Below are 18,075 nucleotides of genomic sequence, written 5' to 3'. Positions count from 1 at the left end.
ACCTGCTTTCCCTGCCACCACGACCTACGGACTCTACCTTAACGGTCGATGAGGTCTTGGAGCCTCCTTTGTGCTCCCAGAGGCTTTTCTTGCTCATGTCTCCAGCCACGATGTCCTGGGGTGGAAGGAGGACACGTCACCACTGCAGACAGCAGACTGGGGCCGAAGCCCTGGGCCCTTCTCTCCAGCCTGGCCCCACTGGCCAGGCGGGCCTGCTGCTTGCTGCCTGCAGGAGGGCCGAGAGCCCGGCAGAGGCAGGGAAGGGCGGCCTGCACCTTCTGCCTTCACTCCGCCAAGCAATCTTCTCCCCGCCACCTTCCACGCTCAGGGCCGACCTGGGTGGTCTCCGCCTGGACGGCCTCGCAGGGGAGGGCTCCTACCTTGCAGGAGGGGCTCTTGGCCGCAGACTGAGCCTGCACCTCTCCCGTCTCCCACAGACTCTTCGTGCTTGCCACGGCCATGCTGGGCAGCTCGATGGAGGGCTGGCGAGTTAGCTTGGCGTTCCGGCCAGCAGTCTGCAGAGGAGACAGAGTCCGATGCCACGTTAGTGGAGAGCCACGTGGGACCCCTCGGAGAGCCCGGGGAGCATGCAGGGGCCACCCTCTGTGTCTCTGCTTTTCCCCAGCGGCACGTCCCCAACCTAGGGCAGGAGCAGGGCTCTGACAAGATGTGTGCTCCTCTAGGCAGTGTGCTTTGAAGCTCCCTTGTTCTGTAGAGCACAGGTGATGATGTCCTCACACTGCTCATGGCATAGGGCTGGAAGGGCATGGGGAATGGAAGGGTGTTGGCAGGATAGAGGGGTGTTGGTTGGGTGGAGAGATGTTGGTTGGATGGAGGGGTGTTGGTTGGGTGGAGGGGTGTTGGTTGGGTGGAGGGGTGTTGGTTGGATGGAGGTGTTGGTTGGATGGAGGGGTGTTGGTTGGATGGAGGTGTTGGTTGGATAGAAGGGTGTTGGTTGGATGGGGAGGTGTTGGTTGGGTGGAGGCGTTGGTTGGATGGAGGGGTGTTGGGTGGAGGAGTGTTGGTTGGGTGGAGGGGTGTTGGTTGGATGGAGCGGTTGGTTGGATGGAGTGGTGTTGGGTGGAGGGGTGTTGGTTGGGTGGAGGGGTTTTGGTTGGATGGAGAGGTTGGTTGGATGGAGGGGTGTTGGTTGGGTGGAGGGGTGTTGGTTGGATGGAGGTGTTGGTTGGATGGAGGGGTGTTGGTTGGATGGAGGTGTTGGTTGGATAGAAGGGTGTTGGTTGGATGGGGAGGTGTTGGTTGGATGGAGGCGTTGGTTGGATGGAGGGGTGTTGGGTGGAGGAGTGTTGGTTGGGTGGAGGGGTGTTGGTTGGATGGAGCGGTTGGTTGGATGGAGTGGTGTTGGGTGGAGGAGTGTTGGTTGGGTGGAGGGGTGTTGGTTGGGTGGAGGGGTGTTGGTTGGATGGAGGGGGGTTGGTTGGATGGAGGGGTTGGTTGGGTGGAGGAGTGTTGGGTGGAGGAGTGTTGGTTGGGTGGAGGAGTGTTGGTTGGGTGGAGGGGTGTTGGTTGGATTGAGGGGTATTGGGTGAATGAGGTGGATGAACAGAGTGGAGACCCAGCAGAGCAGGAGGGCTGGGCCTACCTCGATGGCCTGGGTGTACTGCTCCAGCCGGTCATCAATCTTGGAGATGGGCAGGGCTGGCTGGGACCTCTTCACGCTGTTGCTGGAGGGTGGGAGAAGGATCACACCCGGTGTCACCTCACTAGGCTTGCCACCCTACCCTGAGCCCTAGGAGAGCTCTCTCAGGCCCCCGGTCTCCACCCCCCTCGACCTCCCTTGGAGAACCTCAAGTCCCGGCCTGGGAAGCCGTTGGGGTACACACCTCTTCTTGATGGAGCGGCTCAGGGACTCGGTTCTGTCCAGGAGCTGTGCAGGGCGACAGAGACATGAGCCTTGGGAGCCGAGCAAGGCCCACCCTCTATCCCTGCCTGATGGTGCTTCTGGGATGCTGGGTGTGGTGGTGTGTGGGGGGGGGGGGGGGGGCAGGGACCGGGGACAGCAGAGAAAGAGCAGGAGTGCTCCCTGTTGGGGCTGATGGGGCTGGGAGGAGGGAGAGGCAGCGCTTGAAGCTTGACCTACTTTGGTGCTAGGGCTGAGGGGAGGCGAGCTCGGCTCGGTGGTCTCCTCCAGGAGCAAGGGGCTGGGCGCTCCGGGCCGCTGCCATTGTTGGTGCTGGAAACAAAACCCCTGAGCTTATGGGACCTGGATGAACACCCCCTGTGCACCCCCCTACCCCTCCACCACCCGTGGAACCTGCCAGGACAGCTCCCTCCCCTGCCTGGGCCTCAGATCCTCCCCAGCCCTGACAAGCTTTGGTTGTGGAATTTTCTGCAGCAGGACTGACCACACAGAGTCACCGAACCCCGCTCCCCTGCCCCCTGAGAATGTGGAGAATGTGGGGGCTACACACTGCCGGCTCTCTAGCAGAACTGGCACCCTGAGCACACGGGGGGGCTTGTGGGACCAGCCACGGAGTGAGCAGGCAGCAGAGACGAACGCAACCCGACCCCGAGGGACACCACCATCACCTCCTCGGCCTCCTCTGCTGGGCCCGGGCTGCCCCGGCCCGCCTCCTCTGGGTCCTTGGGCTCTGCCTGCTCTGGCCCTGGCCCCTCCTGGGCCTCAGAGTTGGGGTGCAGATGCAGCTCCTCCAGGGAGACCCTGGCAGGACACAGCTCATCACCATCCTGGGGTCCACAGGGCCTGTGGGAGGAAGAGGGACGCAGGCTGGCCAGCGGCCATTTGATGGCTTCTTTCCCACTTCCCAAGCTCAGTTTCCTGGTCCGGCCAAGGATGCCCGAGACCCAGGCCCTGTGGTGAAGGGTGTGCAGCCCCTCTCCCTGGGCCCTTGAGAAACAGCCCTGACTGCCCCAGCCCCGCAGAGGGCCACCCCACGCTGAGGCCCCACCTGGGCTCAGACTCTCTGGACAGACCCTGCCTCGTGTCCTGCGTCTCCTCGCCCACCCTGAAGCCTAGGCTGGCCAGTCCCCTGCAGCTGAAGCTGCCCTCCTCGGAGTGCAGCCGTGGGCCTTGGGGAGAAGGCTGTTGCAGAGTGAGGTGGGTCTGGGGTGGTCTGGGGAGTGGACAGCTGGTGGACAGGCAAGGGCAGGCCCCAGCTAGGACGCATCCTGAGGAGGGGGCTGACTGAGCTGGCCATGGGGTGGGCGGGGGCAGGTGTGGGGGGTGGGCAGCCTGCTGGCAGCCAGTTGCTCTGCATTTGAGCGGGACTGAACCTGGAGAAGAAGGTGGGAAAGTCTCGAATTTTCCATGATTTCAGGCCCCTTGGTGTTGGTGCCAAGCAAGACCCAGACCCACTACCCAGGGTGGGCCGGGGTCCAGCCGGCGGCAGGCACACAGAGGGCTCATTCAGCAGCAGCGTGGCGGCCGCGGGGGTGGGGGTGCAGGGAGGAGAGCCCGGGTTCTACGGTTTCTACCAAAGAGTCAAAGTGCCCCCTGCTGTTGAGAATGCTGGCCTGCTGCTGGCGGGGCGGGAAGGAGCTGGCTGTGGCCGTCCTGCAGACCCCGGCCCCAGCTCAGAAATGCAGAGTGTGCCCCAACTTACAGGGGCAGATGGGGAGCACTGGGGGGCCTGCAGGGGATGGTGGGTAGGGGGCTGAGTCGGGACCAGAGCCCCCCAGCGAGGCGGGAACTCCTGAAGTGAGGGAGAGTGCTTGGAGGGTTGGGAAATACTGGCTGAGCCACGAAGAGTTCTCAGCCTCAGCTCGGGGCCGCCTGGAGGGCCGGGGAGAGCTGGGGTTCGGGCGACACTGGGGCAAAGGGAGACCCTGTCCCCCGGTTGGAGCTTCTGAGCAGAACTGGGACCCTGAGCACACGAGGAGAGAGATGGGGGGGCGCCTTGGGCACAGCCTGCACGGCTCAGAGAACAGCTCAGACCCTGGACTGGGGAGGGGGGCAAGCTGGGGAACAGCCCCCAGCCCTGGGCCCTCACCCCCGCCCCCCCGATCCGGTTCAAACCAGCAGACACGTCCGCACATCTGGAAAGCGTGTCCCCCGGGCCTGCTCGGGGGCCGCACATCTGGAAATACCTGCTCCCCTCCGTGGGAATGGAGGCCCGCCAGCCCCGTGGGAGGAAGGGCGGCGGGGCCAGGGCTCCATTACGTAAGTGGGCTGCAGATGTGTGCTGATGTGGCAACACCGCGGCCGCAGCTGGTCTGGCCCGGGCCCAGGGCCCTGGGGAGCCCAGGAATGAGATTTCCTCACCGCTCCCCGGCCCCTCGCCGCCGCCCGGCCGTCTCCTTCCCTTCCTCCGCTCCCCGCTCCCCCGCCCAGCTGTGGGGCCTTTTCGGGGGGCGGCGGGGAAGGGGAGCAGAGGGCTCTGGCTCCGCTCAGGCATGTGCTGAGGGGCCTCTCTCTCCCCGCGTTAACCCCTGCTTGCCTGGCCTCCTCCTGCTCTCCCTCCGGGCTCTCTCCCCGCAGGGGCTGCCGCAGCTCCGACTTCTGGGCCCAGTCGCCGAACCCCTCGTCCTCCTCCGGTTCTGGGGCCTCCGAGGCCTTCAGCCTGCAGGGAGGGGTCGGGGGGAGAGCAGAGAGGCCGAGCTGGGCCAAGGTGCAGGCAGGCGACCTCCACCCGCACCCCTCCCACTCGGACCCTGTGCCACGGAGGCACTCCACGTGGCCGGGCCAGTCCACACAATGTCACAGTGTCCCTGAGAGCTGGGCTGTGTCCCCCACAGTCTGGAGCACCTCACCCCATTGAGGCTGTCACCCAAGTCAGGGCTGTCTCTACCCCATGAGTTTACAGTTCCCTAAAAGCTGGATTTTGTTTCCCCCCTTTGTTGTGGGGCTCTCTGAGGGCTGGGCTGTGTCCCCCGCTTTGGTCTGGGGGTCCCTGAGACCTGGGCTGTGTCCCCCACTTTGGTCTGGGGGTCCCTCAGACCTGGGCTGTGTCCCCCTCCCTTTGGTCTGGGGCTCCCGGAGACCTGGGCTGTGTCCCCCGCTTTGGTCTGGGGCTCCCGGAGACCTGGGCTGTGTCCCCCGCTTTGGTCTGGGGCTCTCTGAGGGCTGGGCTGTGTCCCTCGCTTTGGTCTGGGGCTCCCTGAGACCTGGGCTGTGTCCCTCGCTTTGGTCTGTGGCTCCCTGAGACCTGGGCTGTGTCCCCCGCTTTGGTCTGGGGCTCTCTGAGACCTGGGCTGTGTCCCCCGCTTTGGTCTGTGGCTCCCTGAGACCTTGGCTGTGTCCCCCCCTTTGGTGTGGGGCTCTCTGAGGGCTGGGCTGTGTCCCCCGCTTTGGTCTGGGGCTCCCTGAGGGCTGGGCTGTGTTCCCCACTTTGGTCTGTGGCTCCCTGAGACCTTGGCTGTGTCCCCCCCTTTGGTGTGGGGCTCTCTGAGGGCTGGGCTGTGTCCCCCGCTTTGGTCTGGGGGTCGCTGAGACCTGGGCTGTGTCCCCCTCCCTTTGGTCTAGGGCTCCCTGAGAGCTGGGCTGTGTCCCTCCCTTTGTTCTGGGGCTCTCTGAGGGCTGGGCTGTGTCCCCCACTTTGGTCTGGGGCTCCCTGAGAGCTGGGCTGTGTTCCCCCCTTTGTTCTGGGGCTCTCTGAGGGCTGGGCTGTGTCCCCCACTTTGGTCTGTGGCTCCCTGAGAGCTGGGCTGTGTCCCCCGCTTTGGTCTGGGGCTCCCTGAGGGCTGGGCTGTGTCCCCCCCTTTGTTCTGGGGGTCCCTGAGGGCTGGGCTGTGTCCCCCGCTTTGGTCTGGGGCTCCCTGAGGGCTGGGCTGTGTCCTCCCCTTTGGTCTGGGGCTCCCTGAGGGCTGGGCTGTGTCCCCCGCTTTGGTCTGGGGCTCCCTGAGACCTGGGCTGTGTGCCCCTCAGCCCGTGTCTCTGCGTGTGGGTAACCAGTGTCCCTCTGTCCTGCTAGCTGTGCCCCAGGACCCTGCCTGGCTCCTTCCCTAGGTGCAGGGGGAGCCTCTGCACCCCGTCCCCCTTTGCAGGCCGGCTCCCCTGCCCCCAGCCTCTGGCAGCTCTGCTAGAACCTGGCCCGGAGGCTGTGACCGCTGCAGGACCCCACCCCGCCCAGAGCTGCTGACTCGGAGAAAATGGAACAAAACAGGCCTGGGAAAGGGGGCGATATTGGAAAAACAGCCCAGCCCAGCCCAGCCGGGGAGGCCTCCTGGGCCCGGGGCCGGCCAAGTTGGACTCGGTGTGTGTGAGTCATCAGCAGCGGGGAGTATAGGCGGGGGGCTGGGGGCCCCAGGCCGTGCAGCTGGGGTCAGAACCAGTCCAAGCAGGGCTGGGACCACTGGAGCCGGCCAGAGCCGGGCCCCGGGAGGGGGGCTGTGCGTGACTCTGGTCAGGCGTCCGGCAGGCTCTGCTGGCACTGAGGCTGGAAAGCCCCTCGCCCCGAACACCCCACAGCATTGCTGCTGCTCTGGGCCTGGTCCCTCGGTCTCACCGCGAGGGACCGCAGGGCAGAGCCCCACCACCGTGGTCCCTCTGCCTGGGGTGCAGGCCGGGCCCGCCACGGGGCAGCTTACAGTGTCTCCTGCTCGGGGGGCTCTGGGGCTGGGCTGCCTCCATCCTGGTCCCGCTCCCGCCGACTCCGCTCCCGGGCAGCCTCCTCCTCTTCTTCCTGGCTCCACTGCGTGGCGAGCCTGCGGACACAGGGAGACGGTCACCTCTCGGGCCACGGCTCCCACCTCCTCCCCACACAGGATGGCCCCGGCCCTCCCCAGGCCTCAGTTTCCCCATCTTGAAGGCAGAGGCCACAGAAGCTGGTGGAGAAGGTGCCCTCGACTGGAGGGAGGTGCATCTGTGTGGGCCTTGGTGATGGCAGGGCCTGGGGTCCAGCCTGGATCCCGGGCCTGAGCAGAACCAGCTACAGGCAGTGTGGCTGTGACCCCAGGCAGGGAGGGAGGATGTAGACAGGGGTCCTGGGGTCCGGAGAGCTGGCTCTGGCCACCTCACAGCCCTGCCATGGCCCTTCCTGGGTCCAGGGGCTAGTTAGGCCTCGCCAACCGGGCACTGCCATGCTGGGCCGGGCCGGGCAGGGCAGAACCCACTAGGCAGCCGCCTCGTCCCATTGAGCACCATGCAGGGGGCTCCTTCCTGCTCCCCAGGAGCATGCTGACTGGGAAGAAAGTGGCCCATCCAAGGCCCAAGGTTCGGAGAAGGGGGTGTCTCCAGCCTGGGCCTGACCCCACAGACAGGGCCCCGCAGGGTCCGCTCACCAAGACCACCCCACCCCTCTGAGCCCCTCCTTGGCATTGAGTCTCTCCGGGTTGTTTCAAAGTTTCAAGTTCTCCATGAACCACACACACACAGTTCTGGGAAACTGAGGCCTGCCGCCGGCCAGGCACAAGAAAGCTGCCCCTCACTCGGGGCAACATCCACCGCCTCTGCCCTGGCCCAGCAGACCTCAAGCCTGTGTTCAGCTGTCAGGGCCCTGCCCCCCCACCCTGTTCCCCTGCAGCCCAGGGGGCCCTGGGTCCCCACTTCTGCAGGGCGCACTGCCCCCCCAACGCCCGGGGTCCCAGCCCCTCCTGCCCGTGTCCGCTGCCTGACCCCGCAGCTCTCAGCTCGCTATCTGGGGCCTCCGCCCCTGGGCCTCCGCTGCCAGCGTGATCTAATCTCTCCTAAGTCTCCTTGGAGCCTCTGAGACAAAAGCCAGGCCCTCCACAGCCTCGGCTCTGGGGCCCACTCCCCCTGCAGCCGTGGGATTCTGGCCTCCACACCCCCATCCGCCCGCCTCCCACACTCCCGCCCAGGGCCTCAGGGAGCCCCTGATTCCCCACACCTGGCCCCATCACATGGCACCTGGCCCGCCAGCCCCCCTCCCGTCCCCCGCTCAGGCCTGGGAGGGGGCTGCAGGCTTTCTGTGTGCACAGCAGAGCCTGGGGCGCCCTTGGGGCTGTTGGGGAGCTGGCGTCCAGGGTTCCTCTCCTCTGTGCAAACCAGCAGCCCCTCCGAATGGTGGTGGGGGGCTTCCCTGGCTGGGGCACCCCAGGAGGACACTGGGAGGGGTGAGACGGCCCCTTTGCTCCCCTCTCTGGGTCTAAGCTGCACCACAGGCATTTGTGCTGCGGGGCTGTGGCCAGTGTGTGCTGTTTGGGGGTGCAGGGGCCCAGGTGGGGTGTGCAAGGCCCTCTCATCGGTCCTTCTCCTGCTCCCCAGACCTGTGCACCCAGCTCTGAAGGCACAGAGGCCACACCGTGTCCGAGGTCTGGGCTCACCCCTCTGGCCATGTGTCCTGAGCAGGCCTGTGCTCAGCTCCTAGCACACACATGGCCAGGCCGCCTCACACACAGATCACACGGTCTCCATGAACCGCACACAGACCCACATGTTCTTGAGCCACACACACACACGTTCTCCATGAGCCCTACACACTCACACATCCTCCATGAGCCACACACACACTCACACGTTCTCCATGAACCACGCACAAACTCACACGTTCTCTATGAGCCCCCCCCACACTCACACGGTCTCCATGAACCACACACACACACTCACACATCCTCCATGAACCACACACAGTCCACACAGACTCACACGGTCTCCATGAACCCCACACAGACACACATTCTCCATGAACCACACACACACTCACATGTTCTCCATGAACCACACACACTCACACACACATGTTCTCCATGAGCCCCACACAGACCACACGGTCTCCATGAACTCCACACAGACTCACACATTCTCCATGAACCACACACACACTCACATGTTCTCCATGAACCACACACACTCACACACACATGTTCTCCATGAGCCCCACACAGACCACACGGTCTCCATGAACCCCACACAGACTCACACATTCTCCATGAGCCCCCCACACACTCACACATTCTCCATGAACCACACACACTCACACACACATGTTCTCCATGAGCCCCACACACATTCACACATTCTCCATGAAACACACACATACTCACACACTCACATGGTCTCCATGAGCCACACACACACACACTCACACGTTTTCCATGAGCCCTACACAGACACACATGTTCTCCATGAGGCCTGTACACAGGCTCACGTAGACACAGAGCCACACTCCCCATTGGGCCCAGGCCCCCTCGCTGTGTACACACACACACACACACACACACACACACACGTGCATGTGCAGATCAGAAGTGGGAACAAGGTGAGCACAGAGTGGCAGGTCCCAGCACTGTTTACTGTTTGCCTGCCGTTGCCCTGACAACGGCCCTGGGAGAGGCCAAGCCTCATTTGCTGGGAACATCCTCCCTGAGGCCCCTCCAGGGGTCACCCATTCCTGCCATCCCTGGGACCCCGGGCCTTCCTGAGGGGCAGAATGAGGGGGCAGGGTAAGGGTCTCCCCGTGTCTTCCCGAAGCCCCACGCTGGGAGAAGCCACCCCAGCCCCAGCCCCTGACCCAGCAGCCCAAGGACGAGGAGCCTGCTGGGCCCCTTCCCCCGCCCGCCTCCTCCCCCTCTCCTCAGCCCCAGGATGTGAGTAATGCGGCCCCTCCTGGCCCCTCCCATGACCTCAGCCCCTCGCTGATCCACAGCTGGGCCCAGTTCTGGGAACTGAGGTGGGGGTGGCTCTCTTGGGGTGGGGTGGGGGGCCCTGGCCTGGGAACGGCGCCCCCGGCCAGAGGCCCAGACCCCTTGGCACGCTCAGCGGAGCTGTCAGGACGCTGGCGACAGCCGGCCGCCTGTGGCCCCAGCTCAGCCGCTGCAGCTGCGAGGGATTTGCTGTTCCGAGCAGATGCAATTAGGCGATTTCCTGTGTCTGTGCTGGCTCCGCGCTGGAGGCCCAGGGTTCAGCCCGGGGGGCGCGGGAGCGGGCTTGGCCTCCCTCCCAGGCAGGCTCCACCGCGGGCCGGCCCCTCCCGCCTGCACAGATTGAGGCCCTCGGGCTGGAGGCTCTGGGTCGGAGGGAGGGGGGGTCCCTCGGTTCAGCGGTTGGCGCTGCCGGCTGGGTCCATTGCCTACTGGGCCCCAACTCAAAGCACAGCCCCCTCCCTCCTCCACAGCCCCCAGTCCCCACCAACTGCTGACAGTGCCAGTTCTGAGCCAGGCCTGGCCCTCCCAGCTGTCCTGCCCCCTCCCTCTCTCCTTCCTCCCCTGCCCGCAGGGCTGGTTCCACAAGGGGCTTCAGGCCCTGGTCCTGTCTCGACTCTGCCCCCTGCAGGCGGCCAGTGGGCTGCCCCCTGCCTCTCTGAGGCCAAGGCCTGCTGAGTCCTGGGAGAGGCTGGGGCTTGGCTGGGGGAGCACGCCAGTCTAGACCCACCAAATAGGAACTTCTTCAGGCCCACAGGGACCTCCTGGCCATAAGGCCCCTGGCTCCATGGGCTGAGGGTGCTGGGGGGCTCAAGGAGGTGGGCTGCCCCCTTGGGGTCTCCCACGCCAGGGACTGGAGTGGACACTGCATGACGGGTCACGAGGGAAGGGATGGAGTGAAGGGAAATGACCCTCTGAGAGGCCCTCTCAGGGCTGGCTTCTGGGGTGGAGGCAGCAACCACCTCCACCGCGCAGAGCGGAGCGGAGGGGAGGGCAGGTCCTCTCAGGGAGCATGGGGAGGGCAGCACTGCACCCTGCCATCCCGGTGCCCTTCTCCGGTTGTGCCCTGCAGGTCCTGGCCCTGGCCGCTGGAGAGGGGTCTGCGGGCCTGGCACTTCCCCAGGGGCTGACTGTCCCTCATCATGGCAGGGGCGGCTGTGGTGGTGGTGGTGGTGGGGGGAGCAGAGCTCTGAGCCAGTGAGGGGGCAGGGCAGGTGGGTGGCAGGTGGGGCACAGGAGCTCGAGGTGCCCTAGGCAGGGGGCGTGGGCACCGTGGCAGCTGCTGGGACCCACCCCGCTCCCCTGGCGCTGCTCCAGCTGCCTCCCCAGCAGCACCTCGCTGAGGGTGCCCTCTCCCTCCTGGCTGGGCTGGGCCCGGCGACCCTGTCGGGTGACGGCAGTCTCGGGGGCCGGGCAGATACCCTGCTGGGTGCCCCCCACCCCCCGCCACCTAGGGAAGGGGGTCTGAGAGCTGAGCAGGGGTGTGTGGCCAGGGAGTGGGGAGAACTAAAGCACAGGAGACCCCAGACTCCGCAGAGTCCGGGTGCTGAGGCAGGAGGGGCTGCCTTGGGGAGACGGGCGGAGGTCCCGGCCCCCCCGCCCCACCCGGGTGGAGCTGGCTGCAGGTGGCATGCTCACACAGGTGAGCGTGCTGGAAGGAGGCCCAGAGCGATGAGAGGAGAAGGGACAGGCCCAGATGCCTGCCCCTCCAACATACACACACCCTGGGAGCCGGGGGGGGGGGGGAGGTGCAGGGTTGAGCTGGGGCTTGCAGAGCAGGGGTGCCTGGGGCCCCTGGAGAGGGTCCGTAGGGAGGGACTGCAGGGGAGGGGGGCAGAGCTCTGGGGGTGAGGCCCCAGGAGCAGGAAGGCCTGGGGCCCCGGCAGGCCGGCTCCTCCCGCTGGGCTCTCTGCTCCCCCACGCGCCTCCAGGCAGATTGAGGCCGCCCAGTGGGTCCCTGGACAGCCATGGTCCCACCGCCCCTGGGCCTACCTCAGTGTCCCCACCTGTGAGGCCTGGAGCTGCCAGCTCCTCCTGACTCCCCCCACCCCCACCTCAATTGCAGTCTCTCCCAGGGCAGGGCAGGATCCTGGGGCCAGGGCAGCTCAGGGTTTGGGAAGATTCTAGGCAGATCCTCTGAGCTGAGCACTCGGGGTCATGGAAGGCTCTGAGAAGGGAGGGGCCTGGGTGGATGGTGATTGGAGGGGGACGTGAGGAGGGCGTGGGGTGGAGGGAGGGCTGAGCGCAGGGGACTGCAGGGCCACGCCAGGCCAGCCATCCCTCGGTCACCCCGGGAGGGAGGGGTGCAGGGAGGCCTCTTGGGTGGACAGGAGCTGGGCCGTGGCAGGGATATGGGGTCCCTGACCCCTTCTTCCCAGATCAGACCCCAGGCCTGGCCTCTAGCTCCTGGTCAGTAACGAGGGGCCTTGACCTCAGCCAGGTGACCATCCTGACAGGCCCACTCCAGCTTCCCCAAGGCAGCTGCTGGGGAGAGGGGGCCGGGGGGGGTGGCGCCCTGGGCCAGGAGGAGGCTGGAGCTCCATCCATAGGGGCAGGCCTGTCATGCCCCACACCACGTCCCTCCTGGCCCTGGAGGGCCAGCTCTGAGAAGCCTTCTGGAGGGGACCCCTGTCTGCGGAGCAGGCTTCCCCACAGCCACATGATGGCACCCCACAGCCCGGCCTGCACAGGCTGCTCTCAGAGCTGGGCCCCGGCTGGAGCCCGTCCAAGTCCCCAGCCCAGGCTCCTCAGGGAGCCCTAAGCTTGTGGGAGAGAGGCTGCAGACAAAGGGGACCCCACCTCTGGTTGTTGGGGAGCCTCAGCTCCTTCCCAGCCCCCAGGGGCGGCGGGCGGGGTGACCTTGGACCAGCGCCTACGGAGGGGGCTTAACTACCTGTTTATGGGCCTCTTCCCACCAACAGGGACATCAACCCGGGAGGTCTCTGTGGGGCTCTGGGGCCCCTCCGCCCAGCACCGCCCCCCCTCGTCTTCCCAGCAGGCAGCCCGTGGGAGCCTCTTGTTTGGGGGGTCGCCCTGCCCAGAGCCCCCTTCTGCAAGTCTTTCCTGGCCAGCCCCCGGAGAGCACCACAGAGGGGGACCTCGGCCTCAGCCTCTGGTCATGCCCCGGCCTTCGCCTCACCTGGGCCTTAACCCCGTCGGCCTACGGTGGCTCCATTCTGTCTGGGAAGGCCCCCTCCCCTGTCTCCTGGCCTGACCCCTCTCCATGGGAGCTGCTGCCCCAGCCCAGGCTCCCCTCTCCCCCCATGACACCCGAGATGAACCACCTGCTCATAATCTCGTTAAGGTCCTCAAATCCCTCCTCCAGACCTCTGTCTGGGCAGCAGGTGCAGGTGGGATTTCCTCGGGCCCTGCAGGTGAGCGTCTGCCAGGAGAGCTGGGGTGGGGGGTGCTGACCCCCTCACCCCATGCCCTTGGGTCGCTTCGGGGCCACGGAAGAGGCCCTGCTCCGGGCCTCGGTTGGCGGAGGGAGTCCTCTGAGCAGGACCTGGGCCTGTGACCCATCTGCAAGGACCCAATGTGGACAGGAAGGGCAGCCGATGGGCGTTCGGGTGTCTGGGAGGCATTCTGAGGGGCTGCAGCCTGGAGACGGACAGGAACCCGCACCCAGACCTCTTCCCACGTTTCCAGAGCCCAGGCTGGAGGCACCTGCACCCGCAGCCCCTGCACCTCCCACGGGGGACCCTGGGAAGGCAGCGGTGTCAGAGGGCACCTGCTCTATGCATCCCGCTCCCCCACATCCTGTCCGCCGCCCCTGAGCTACCCTCAGGGACAAACAAGACCTCATCCCGGACTCCGGGGTGCTGAGTCCCTCCCAGGAGACAGTCCCCTGAGCCCCCACAATGCACCTGGCCTTTGGTTCCTGCCGAAACCTTCCCCCATACCCGTGGCGGGCGGCCTGCTTGGGACCCATGTGGGTCCTGGGGACCAGGCTCTGAAATCCTGTTGGGGTGACCACTGCCTGAGCCTGCCCAACCCCCCTCACCTCCAAATCGCTGTCCAAAGGGCTCCCACTGGCCTGCGGACACCCCCCCCCCCCATCTACCCAAACAGTCCGGAAGGAAGGTCCCTCCCCGGAGCAGCCGCCCCCCAGGTGGCCGTGAGCAGGTCCAGCCTTAGGGGCCTGTGACCCCCTCACCGTCCTCAGAGGCACTTTGCCCACTCGAAGGGCTTTCTTTACAACGTGTGTCCCCGAGGGGAGCTCTGAACCTGTGAAGACCCCGGGGAAACTGGACATGGACCCTCGGGCCTCCCTCCCTGCCCTCCACCCCAAGCTCCCCCTCAGAGGGGGCCTCGGAGGCCGGGCCAGGGACCTCCCACCTCTGCCCAGAGCAGAGTCCAGGGTGCAGCCCAGCACCGGTCTCCTCGCCCCGGCAGGGTCCTACCTCTCCGGACGTGCTCCGTGGTCAGCCTCTTCCACACCTCGGCCCCCATCCGCCCTGACCAGCCACCTGGCCCGGCTTGGGGTCGGAGGTCAGGGCCTCCCCACCTCGGGTCCTCTGGCCTGTAGGATCTGGCAGGGCCTTGCGGGGTCAGCCCGGCATCCAGCTCTCCCCGCTGCGCCCAGGTCTCTCCGTCCCCTCCGTGTCACTGACCACGCACTGCAGGGCTGGGGCCAAGTGCCACGCTGCCCGAGACCTCCCCGGTGCCCCGCCCGCCCCTGCGCCCAGCATCCTGCGCACCAGACGTCACCCTGCCCCCTGACACCCACACCCAGCGCGGCTCGGCCGACCTCCCGGGACCGGGCCGGGGGCTGACCGCACGGCCCCCCGGCGGCTGGGAAGCCCCAGCCGCACCTCCACGTCCGGCCCAGCCTCCAGGAGAGCCAGGCTGCGGAGCCGGCTGGGACTGCCTGGCACGGCTCTCGGGCGCTCACGAGGCCAGGCCTTGGCATGTTCCCTGACACGCGACTGGTGGCTGGCACCGGCTGGAGCTTCTCCATCCCTCTCCCCGTTCAGCCTGCCCGGTGCCCGGACCCACCGCACCCCCTGCGGCCCCTCGCGCGGCTCTGCCCACAGTCACTGCCAAACGCTCCCCATGTGGGTCCTGCCCCAGGGTCCACACACGTGGCCCAGACCTGGCCGCCTGCCTGGCACCGGACCGCCCGTCTGTCTGTCCCGCCTCTGCCCTCCCGGGAGCCCTCGACCCCCAAGTGCACGAAGCAGCCAGACCCCCTGCTGGACGCCCCCACACGGTGGCATCTGCTCCCCGAGCCCTGAGCACCCGCCGGCCCCCACCTCCCTCCGAAGCCATCCTAGCTCCCGGCGCCTCAGCTAATGGGTGGTGGGGCTTGGCCACCAGGTTGGCCCTTGTTAGGTCTCCATCCTGCCACCTCCTATCTGTGGGTCCTCCTGCCGAACCCAGCTGCCAGCCCCAGCCAGAGAGGAGGGCAAGACCCCGACTCCTGGGGCCCCACTTCCTGGGAGCAGACAGGACGTGGGGTGAAGGGCAGCGGCCCTCGTCCCACTGCTGAGGTCAGGCTGGCACGCCTGGACCCCCTGCCCCGAGGCCCCGGCCAGGAGCTGGAGACCAGCACCCCGTTACCCACGAGGAAACTGAGGGTTAGAGGGCAGCACCTCCTGGGAAGTTCAAGCCCACAGCCCCAGGAGCAGGTGGGGGGCAGTGGGCAGAGGCAGCCGGTCCCCACTTGGGGCTCAGAGACTCCACACTGTGCCCCCTGCCCTCTCTCCGACCCACCTGCCTCCACCTCCGGGGGCTTCCCCCTGCCCCGAGGCCCAGGAGCAGGCACTAGAGGGTGCCGCCCACCTCCGGGGGTCACCGCCTCCCCGCCTGCCCCTCTGGTCTTCCTCGGCGGTGTCGGGACAACTTGGAGGGGTGGCCAACATCGGGGGCACCCGTGGCCCCTCACACCCTATCTCCTGTCCCATCCATCCCTTCTCCTTGTTGCTTTCTCTTGGCCTCTCCCTCCTCCTGCCCTGTCTTGGCCAGTCTTGGTTGGTCCTGGCCCTGTCATTCCAGCCGGTACAGTCTGTCCCTGTCCCCACCTGGACCCCTCTTTCTGCCATCATGGTGGCCTCCGTCCTGTCCTCTTCCCCCCTCCCACCACCTGGACAGGTCCTGGCAGAGCCCGCAGGCACAGGCCCCTGCCCCCCCTCACCTCAGCACCCATAGGCAGCAGCCCTCCCTCCAGCCACCCTCTCACCTTCTGGGGTGCCCCGGAGTCTGACCCCACTCAATGCCGGGGCCCCGACCCTCTTCCCCCCAACCCCCGGGCCTGCCGCGGGCCTCTCGCCCCTGAGCCGTCTCCCACCTGCCACCGGGTGCCCGCCTCCCCGACACCTGTGTGGGCCGAGCCCGGCACCAACCTCAGCGGAGCGGCTCTGATGGGGGTAAGGGCCTCCGGGGGGCTGGCCCCCCCCAGCCATTCCTGGGGGCCAGGAGCCCTGGGCACCCTCCGGGCGCTCTGGCCGGGGCTGGGTCAGCTTCAGGTGCCCGGAGCACCCTGGCCGCTGCTCGCTGCTCTGCCCCGCTCCCGTTCCCGGGCTGCAGCTGGAGCCGGGCCTGAGCCTCCGCCGCTGGGATCCTGCCCTGACGCCCTGCCCAGGGGGCTGGGCCACCCGGTCCCCATGCCCCCTGCACTGGCTCGCCCGCTCCCGGGCAGCACCCACGCGGGCTGACGGACCCCGGTGCCGAGGCAGTGCCTCCCCCCCACGCCCGGCCCTGCCAACGCGGGGCCACCCCACCCCCGGACCCGGGCCTTGGGTGGGCCTCTCTGGACACTGTGGTTTGGAGGCCTGGCTCCCCCAGCCCCTTCGGGCCAGCCCGGCGGGTGGCCGGCCCATCCTTGCCCTGCTGGCCACACAGGCTCCCCGGGGGCCTCAGCGGGGTGGCCGGTGGAGGAGAGCGGGTGCTGGTGGGGAACGGAGGCCCTGGGGGCGGCAGAGAACCCCCTGCCAGGGCTCCCTCCACCCGCAGAGCCTCCCCGGGGACCGCAGCCCGGATGCCATCCGAACGCCAGCCTCCTGCTCGGTGCCAGCCCAGCCCCCACCTAACACAGCCAGGCCCCCCGGACTGCAAGACGAGGCAGGAAGCCCAGAGCTAGGGCGACTTCGGGAAATGAGCGGCTGGGGTCCCCTGCCTCCCTCTCGGCGTCCTCAGCACCGACCTGGCCCCCGGGGAGCCAGGGGAGCTTGAGGGGAGCCTTGAGTCCCTCAGGGGGCAGAGGGCAGAGGGAGATCCCAGCGTGGGCACTCCTGGGGCGGGGGCAGTGGAGGCGTCCAGCCTGGCAGATGGCGAGGGCCGGAGTCTGGGCGGCCATAGAACCGGCCGCAGCACCAGCAGCAAGCCAGACCGAGACGAGAAATGGCTGCCGTGCCTGGCTTGTCCCAGAGGGAGGCTGAGTCCCCCGGCATCCCCTCCCTGCCCGGCACTCAGGCATGGGTTCTGGGAGCCCAGGCAGCCCGCAGGGAAAGACGGGGTGATGCCGTGGGCCGGGTGGCACTCCCCACTCTCACAGCGGTCCCAGGCGAGGGCAGCCCCAGGTCCCGGCTCTCACCTGTCAGCAGTGCTGCCCACCGGGAGGGCGAGCGAGGAGGGTCCCGGCCTGGCACGGTGTCACGCGTCCCCGAGGGGTCCACCGGGCTGGGGACCTGGAGGGCGTGGGCTCCGCGCCTGCCCGTGGGCACCTCCGGCCGCTCGGCGGGTCTGCTCGCAGTCATGGGCAGGCGTGGGTCTGTTTCGCTTTATAAGGGACTCTCCTGCCCCCCACATCCCACAGGGGGAGTTTCCAGGGAGTTCCCAGGGACACTTCCTGTGCCCCAACCCACTGGCCAGCCTCCGCAGGCCCTCCTGCCCCATGCCCACGCCCTCAGGGGAGCCGGAAGTGTGCCCCCCGCTTCCCACCCAGGCAGCAGCCGGGTGCTGGGCCTCGGAGCTCCCGGGAAGGCTGCAGGGTGACACGTTCCACCGGACAGACCCTGCGAAGGGCTCAGGATTCCAGAGGAACAAGCACAGGGGGGCTGCAGGGCCCCTCGGACCCGGGCCCGGCCCGCCTGGGTGACCGTCTCCGCACCATGCCGCAATGGGGCTGGGGCCGGAGAGAGCCGTCACCTGGTGTCTGCAAGGGCCTGGTGAGCCGGGCTGCTGAGCCCACACTCAGCCCTGTCCCTTCCTCCTCCGCTCAGAGCCCGGGCTCCGGGGGCCTGGGGATGTCCAGAGGTGCCCGTCCAGGAGCTCGCTAGCGTGCTGCACGCAGCACAGAAGGCAGGGGGCCAGCTCACGGCCTGGCACAGGAGGACAGTCCTCCCAGCTTGGAGAAATCCTGCAGGCATCCACCTGGAGGAGGCAGCCTCTCAGCTGGGCCTCAGTGCCTGGAAGGGTTCCGGAGGAGGAAGGGCATTGTGGACAGCTCAGAGGAGGTGGCTGTCGGGCTCCCAGCCTGCCTCCCGCCCAGCCTTGCTGAGTCTCTGGCCTCGGCCTCCGCTCTTCCTCGCTGCACAGCGAGGCAGGTGGCCCCTCGCCATGACCTTACAGAGGAGGAAACCGAGGCCCAAAGAGGACAGGGCACTGGCCTGAGCT

General features: G+C 67.3%; 1 protein-coding gene across 3 annotated transcripts in view; it reads right to left on the bottom strand.

Annotated features, from left to right (window-relative positions):
- LSP1 (lymphocyte specific protein 1) overlaps positions 1-18,075 on the bottom strand; it is a 32,279-nt gene that overhangs the window by 4,026 nt on the left and 10,178 nt on the right. For 2 of the 3 annotated variants that reach the window (XM_045578222.1, XM_045578221.1), the window contains exons 2-9: positions 6,508-6,624; positions 4,419-4,541; positions 2,551-2,725; positions 2,102-2,194; positions 1,845-1,888; positions 1,604-1,685; positions 381-515; positions 38-115 (exon numbers count right to left, since the gene is read on the bottom strand). In XM_045578222.1, coding sequence (XP_045434178.1) covers positions 38-115; positions 381-515; positions 1,604-1,685; positions 1,845-1,888; positions 2,102-2,194; positions 2,551-2,725; positions 4,419-4,541; positions 6,508-6,624 — 847 coding nt within the window. The remainder of the gene's footprint in view (positions 1-37; positions 116-380; positions 516-1,603; positions 1,686-1,844; positions 1,889-2,101; positions 2,195-2,550; positions 2,726-4,418; positions 4,542-6,507; positions 6,625-18,075) is intronic. The other variant, XM_036428788.2, reaches the window with a different exon arrangement.

This window comes from Pipistrellus kuhlii, unplaced genomic scaffold (assembly GCF_014108245.1).
Source record: "Pipistrellus kuhlii isolate mPipKuh1 unplaced genomic scaffold, mPipKuh1.p scaffold_m20_p_91, whole genome shotgun sequence".
Lineage (NCBI taxonomy): Eukaryota > Metazoa > Chordata > Mammalia > Chiroptera > Vespertilionidae > Pipistrellus > Pipistrellus kuhlii.
The sequence above is the reverse complement of the archived record's forward strand: the minus strand, read 5'-3'. Positions and strand labels throughout refer to the sequence as shown.